Source organism: Epinephelus lanceolatus, chromosome 16 (assembly GCF_041903045.1).
Source record: "Epinephelus lanceolatus isolate andai-2023 chromosome 16, ASM4190304v1, whole genome shotgun sequence".
Classification (NCBI taxonomy): domain Eukaryota; kingdom Metazoa; phylum Chordata; class Actinopteri; order Perciformes; family Serranidae; genus Epinephelus; species Epinephelus lanceolatus.
The window spans coordinates 13,503,876-13,510,638 of record NC_135749.1 but is presented as its reverse complement, the minus strand read 5'-3'; the positions used below and the strand labels follow the sequence as shown (position 1 = coordinate 13,510,638).

The 6,763-nt window shown below is 40.3% G+C and overlaps 1 protein-coding gene across 1 annotated transcript; it reads left to right on the top strand.

The window, feature by feature from the left end:
• Positions 1–587: 587 nt before the first annotated feature.
• trappc3 (trafficking protein particle complex subunit 3) lies at positions 588–5,735 on the top strand. Its single transcript, XM_033636426.2, has 5 exons — positions 588–750; positions 1,884–1,981; positions 3,278–3,377; positions 4,660–4,842; positions 4,968–5,735. Exons 1-5 carry the CDS (start codon positions 709–711, stop codon positions 5,085–5,087), a joined length of 543 nt encoding a protein of 180 aa, XP_033492317.1. The 5' UTR covers positions 588–708; the 3' UTR covers positions 5,088–5,735.
• The last annotated feature ends 1,028 nt before the right edge of the window (positions 5,736–6,763 follow it).

The following is a 6,763-nucleotide window of genomic DNA, read 5'->3' as shown; positions in this document are numbered from 1 at the left end:
GCGCACACACACTCTCTATAATACATTGTTGTCCAAATACAGCTGCAAAAAGTCCCAATATGTGCATGATCTCTCCGCTATATATTTTTTATGTATATATATTGTTATAATATATTTTTAAAGTTGCATTTCCCTGCTTTATAAATAAATGTTAGGCCGTTTGGTTTATTCTACTGTCAATAAATTACATATACCGCCATCCTGTGGTCAATTATAAGAAGTTTTTGGGAAGTAGGTTTCAGTGTGGCCCGCAGTTCCCCTCCAAGACGCAAGGCGGCGATATAACAACCTGCAAAGAGTCAGTGAGACAGCTGACTGACTCAAGCCACTAAGTAAAGTGAAGCAAATATACCGGAAACAGAATTATTGTGTCGTCAAAATAAAGCGCATAATGTGTTTCTAACCTAAAAAGAGAACACTCTGTGCAGGAAAGTGATAACAACAGTAATTTGCTTTTATTTACAGTTTCTTTTCTCAAATACGTTGCTTCTTTTAACATATATTTTTTTGTATTACTCGACATTTCCTCTCAATAATTATTTTATTCCGAAGCACAACCGGAAGTGCACGTCTAAATCTAGCTGGTTTGACATGAGTGGAAGTGCGTGACTGAAGGGGTGATTACGGAAATAACTGCTTAGCCAGAATCAAATAAATAAAGGATTAATATCGAGTCGCCACCTGTGTCAGCCTATAATACTGTCCACAATGTCCAGGCAATCCAACCGAACAACAGACAGCAAGAAGATGGTAGGCGAATCCCGCAGGATTAACATCAGTCAAAACCTAGCTAGCATAGCTAGCGAAAATGCTAACCGTAGGCTACTAGCTAGCATAACATCTGTCTACATTATATTTCTTCGAGCTTAGCTACTTGACAGTCGTGCATCTTTGTTTGGCAAGTGCGGCTGTAACATGAAGAGCATTTAAACTAGTTGAAGTAGTATTTCATTCATTGTGTAACACGACTGGCTTTGACAGGAAGTGTAGTTCGTCGTAGCACAGAAGCTAAGCAGTTAGCCTCCGTAGCTGTGCAAACATTTAAGATAACTCTCCAAATGCAATACATAATATGCAATTATATCAAACATGCATATGTAACGTTACAGGTCTGTTATCATGTTCAACTATGAGGCAGTTTTATTAACATTGTGAAAGTAGTTGCATCACAGTTTGACAGCTGCAGTGAAGACATGAGCCTTTGGTTTGAACACTTAATATCATTATACATTAAGGTGATTAAAGTGTATATAAATTGCATTTTATTAATAATTTAAAAGCAAATGTTTAATTACTGTTGTCAGACATTTCAGCACCAGGAACTGTCCTTAGCATTAGATAATAATAGTAGACGTTCTGATGCAGATAGTAGCCCTGTATGTTTTCACAGCTCTCTCCACATTGAATATATTGATTATTAGATGGCAAATTAATGGAGGTTTTTAAACACACACTTTGTCCAAATATAAGGTCTTTCACAAACTGAAGTGGGGCAGTGAAGTTATAAAATATATGTTATGTTATATATGACCTTGTTATCATTTTTACTACTGGGCTACTGGTTACTATTTAAATGTTTTTTTAAAACTAATTTTACTAAGATGCTTTCTGCTTTATTCATCTTATCCTTGAGGTTAACTTTGTGTTATAATATGTAAGAAGAACTGAAACATTTTTCTCCTGACCTGTTGTTGTAGATGTACGTATATGTTTTTGTTTTCGATAATTAAAGGATCTTTATTATTATGCTAATTAATATTCATTGCAACAAAATACTTTGCCGCATTCTAGTGGTTAAATGTTTGACACCCTTAATCCAGTGTGATTCGTTTCATTTTATCAGCACAAATAATGTGAGAATTCTCTTGTTTTCTCTGTTGTAGAACTCTGAGCTGTTCACCCTGACCTACGGGGCCCTGGTCACCCAGCTCTGTAAAGACTACGAGAATGACGAGGAAGTCAATAAACAACTGGACAAGATGTAAGTATCCCCACTGACTGTCATTAGCTGTGTTCACACCCAACTGTACTTGAGAAATAGTGTAGATACCAAGCAAGTGTGCCAGATTTGCTGGTGCAAACAAACAAACAAATAAATAAATATCCGTTCATGATTTATTTTATTTCATCATAATGTAATTTCTTTTGTTTTATTAATTGTGTGGCTCTTTTATTTACCACTAAACATCTGTTTTCACCCACTTTTATAATTTAATGCATCATTATCAGCAAAAGGTTTAATGTAAAACTAGATGTAGGCTAGTCTAATAGCAGATACTTGTGCTTGTCAATTCCAATCACTTTAATAACTAAGCTGGTGGAACTTCTTATGGGCATGTAGCAGCAAGGCTTCAGTGTCACAATATATGTCACATACCACCTTCAAATGTCCAGCAAAATATCACTACCAGACCATACTGAAGTAACCTACAATACTGAATATATTGTACATGAACTATTACAGGATGCAGCCCTGCTGTGCACGTCCATATTGGGTACATAAAAGGAGATGCTTGCTTCAATATGTTTAAATTGATCTTTTTTTATCCATTAATGAACAGAAGTGATGTGATTTTTCTAGCCTGTCGAATGTCTCCCTGTAATTCACACTTTCACACTGCTGTCCTGTTCATTATGTATGTAGGCACAGAGAGATGGCATAATCAGGTTCCTTTTCTCACACTCCTGTGTCAGAGGTTACCCTCAGCTCTTGTAGCTTCTTAGCACACATGGGGTGTTTAAAGGAGAGCACACTGATGTTTTTTATGAGAGAAAAAAAAATGTCTGGAACGCGATGCCGGATCCCGTTCTCCCACAAAATAAGATTAAGAGAAATCGATGGGTTTATAACTCAAAAATTCAAGTCATCCCGTCACGCTGACAGGACTTTGGACTGGATGTGCTTTGCTTTCCTGGTTGTGCAGCAACCTTAAGCTCTCTCCAAGCCAAGTCATGATGAGACTTGTCTTACCTGGCCTTAGAAGGCAGTGAGTGTGCATTGCCCACTCCGCTTGCTGGCCGCCAACTGGTCAGAGGCAGACCATGTTAGGAACGGGACGCATCAGTTGGCTTTAGATTCTGTAGTTAGGATAAATTGACTTGACCGTCTAATCATAATTATCATCATTTGCCAAGTCTGTGACCCAAAAATGTTCGGAGCATTTGGACCTGTCCTCTGTCTCATTACTGTAATTTTTCCTCTGTACTTTTCTTCAGCTGTGAAGGGAGAGAATGACTTTATCTCTGCTTCTCTTGCCTCTCTTTCTCTCTTTCATAGGGGTTATAACATTGGAGTGCGTCTGATCGAGGACTTCCTGGCACGCTCCAGCATCGGCAGGTGTCAGGATTTCCGAGAAACAGCCGATGTCATTGCTAAGGTAATTGGACTTTTCCAAGCCAATCAGAGCGTGACGGTGGACTTCTCCCAAAGATGGGAGGGAGAGGGAGAAGGAGGGATGACAGAAAAAGAGAGATTAGCGAGAGAAGTTGATAAAACATCCCAACAATTGATAATGGAAAGAAGGGGAGGATGTTGGGGAAAACTGCTGATTGTGACTGAGTAGATCAGAAAATGTCCCAGTCTGCGGCCTCCTAAACTTGAAGCCAAGATGGCAGTCTACGTCGCTTGACATGATTAGTTACCTTGATAGTCAGAAGGCGAGGATTCACTTACATATGGAATGAAATGTAATCTCATCCGTCAGCAAGGTGATACACATTCAGTGATACCCCTTCTCTGTTTCACTGCCCAGGTGCTGGTAGTTAAGCTTTAAAACAACCATAGCAGACATATTAATGTCTCTCTTGTTATTTACTGAATCACCTGGCCGATCATGTTACTCTAAGGATATGTTGTACTTCCATTTTCCTCTCTGTATTTATCCCCAGCCTGTGGATTTGTAACATATCCTTGTCTGGTTTTGCAAAAGTCCGACTCCCCTCATGATTGATGGACATAAAGATGCATGCGGACAGTGAAAGCTGCTCTCAGGCCTGAGTGTGTGTTCAGCGCTCCAGCTGTTTTCAAGGTGTTACTGCTGCCTGCTCGGGGAGTCATTCCACAGATGTAACCCCACACTAGCTCAGGGAACTGGCTCTCGGTCATGAGGAGAAGGGTCGTGTCTGTAAATGGAGGACCACTGTGGGACAGCGGTTTGGAGGGTGCCTTGATAGCCTTGCCCGAGGATATCATGTGACCTGTAGTTAAACTCTGACCACCTCAGTCATTGGTCAATAAAATATATAGTATATGAGGGAGGTCAAAAACCGAATTTTGAGATCATGACTTTGTTTTTCTTGGAAGACAACATTTATTCACACCTCTTAAGCTGTAGAGTTATTAACTAATATTCTGTTTTCAGTGTTTCTAAAAATACTGGCAAAGTCAAACCATTTTACATATTTTAAAAAAACACCCAGTGTCACTGAACATTTTCATTGCTGTGACTTCAGTTTCACAAGCCTGGGTGAGCTTTGATTTGTGCATGCGTGAGAAAGTATGCCGACATCACAGGGACAAAGTGCTGCGGAAGAACAGAAGCAACAGACATCAGGTGTGTGTGCATACAGGATCAGGCTGTTCAGCTAAATCTAACTGAGAAATCCTGCACTGTTTCCTTTTTTTCTAATTCACTCCTCGCCGTATTGTGGTTGCTGTAGGTCGCATTTAAGATGTACCTGGGAATCACCCCCAGTGTGACCAACTGGAGCCCTGCAGGAGATGAGTTCTCCCTCATTCTCGAGAACAACCCACTGGTAGATTTTGTGGAGCTGCCGGATAACCACAGCACGCTGATCTACTCCAACCTGCTGTGTGGGGTCCTCAGAGGAGCCCTGGAGATGGTATGGTCAACATCCATCACTGTACATTTAAATTAAACTTTAAGTCAATTGATTTTTTTGTGTAGCTTTGCAGCAATTTCACCAAGAGTGCAAAGAATTGTAAGCTTTTTTTGTGTCTGATTCAGGTCCAGATGGCTGTGGATGTGAGATTCGCTCAAGACACTCTCAGAGGGGACAATGTGACAGAAATCCGCATGAAGTTTATCAAGAGGATCGAGGAAAATCTCCCAGCAGGAGATGAGTGATGGAGACAGAAAGCTTCTTCACTCAACTTCTCATGTCTCATTTCGGGAGGACGAGGAACACCTTCACATACAGACTGAGAAGACGCATGAACTGTAGGCAAAACTTCAACACTCTTCAGTTTCTAGTGTCTTTGTTGTTGGGAGAATAATGCTAGGAATTAGAAGAGACTATTGAGATTCGAGAGGAAAGAAACACTGTACACTATTGAAACACAACACAACATCATAACATGGCCCTGCTATCTGGAACATCTCATGAGTAAAAAATAAAAAAGAAGCTCCTTGGCACTGATCTGTGGTCCAGTTTGAGGGGAAAGTTTTTGTAGTTCTGTGCCTGAATGGCAGCTGTTGCTGTTGATGAGAAGAGAATGCCTTGGACCATTTATCCGTCACCATGAAAGTCACTTTTTTTTTTCATTTATTATAAAAATAATTGTTGGGTTTCTTTGAAGAATGATGTCTTTTCATTTGGTCATGTGTTGACTGTTTTTTTGTAGCGAGGCTGGAAACCCTTACATCATGTTTTAATGTTTGTCTTGTTTAAACGTTTTGTTTTTTAAGAAATCACACTCTATATTGCTGCCAATTATATGGCATGTTAATTTATGTTGGTGGATGTGTCAAATAAAAGTGACATATTTGATGCGATGCTTTTCTCATGTGTTTGTGACAGCGGAGAGACTCGCAGTTTGCCTGTTGGGCAACCTGGAACAGTTTTACCTAGTCACACACACACACATATACACACACTGAGTCCTCTGTACCACCTTGTCAGTTCTGCTTTAGTGTACTGTGTGAGCGTTACTCCTTTGGAGCACCGCAGTCACCCAGCAAAGGCAAACAATAACAGACCTAATGCCTCTCTTATGTTTGTTCAGGGTACATGGAAGCAATCTGTGTGTGGGTGTGCGTGTGTTGTGTGTGTGCAAAGAAACGGCAGGCTGCCTTACTAAAACTCACCAGTTCATGGTTCTGGTTGTCACACCTGTGAATGGCTTTACATCACCCCGAAGTAATGAACAGAACTTCTCATTTAGACCGGCTGCACACCTCGTCAATAACTGAAAACACAGGCGCCCATTCACACACACACAAACACACTAATCATCCCTGGTCTTTCTTTAAAAGCGAAAATCTGGTCTGGATACCACGAAAACATTAGCCATGTTTTTCTTATTCTTTGTCTTTTTTTTGTTTTATTGTGTAACAGAACAATAACATTAGTACCAAACTCACGAGTCTGCTGAAAGCACTTAAGAGGATGAGATTGTCAGATAAGGATTTCCTTTTGGAGAAATCTGTCAGCTATTAGCTGCTGGAAACCTTCAGGCTCTACACATTTCTATTTTACAGCTGCTATTACATGAACCCATTTCTGCTTTTACAGCTTTAGAATTCAGGCACTTGAAGTAAAGTTCTCCACAGAGCCACCAGAGGTTGCTATGTACATGACGTTCCACAGCTGCAGGCAGCATCGTTCCCAGTGCAAGGCTTAAGTGGGTATTGTGGGAGTTAAAGCTGGAGCTGCCAGAAAACATAAATAAAAGGTTCATTTTCAGATTATGAATATGGGAAGAGCAGACAATTCGCAGTAGTTGAGCGGAGTGTCCAGTGCCAATTTATGGACTCTAGCTTTGATTTGGCTGGAGATTAGACAAACGATGACAACATGCAGT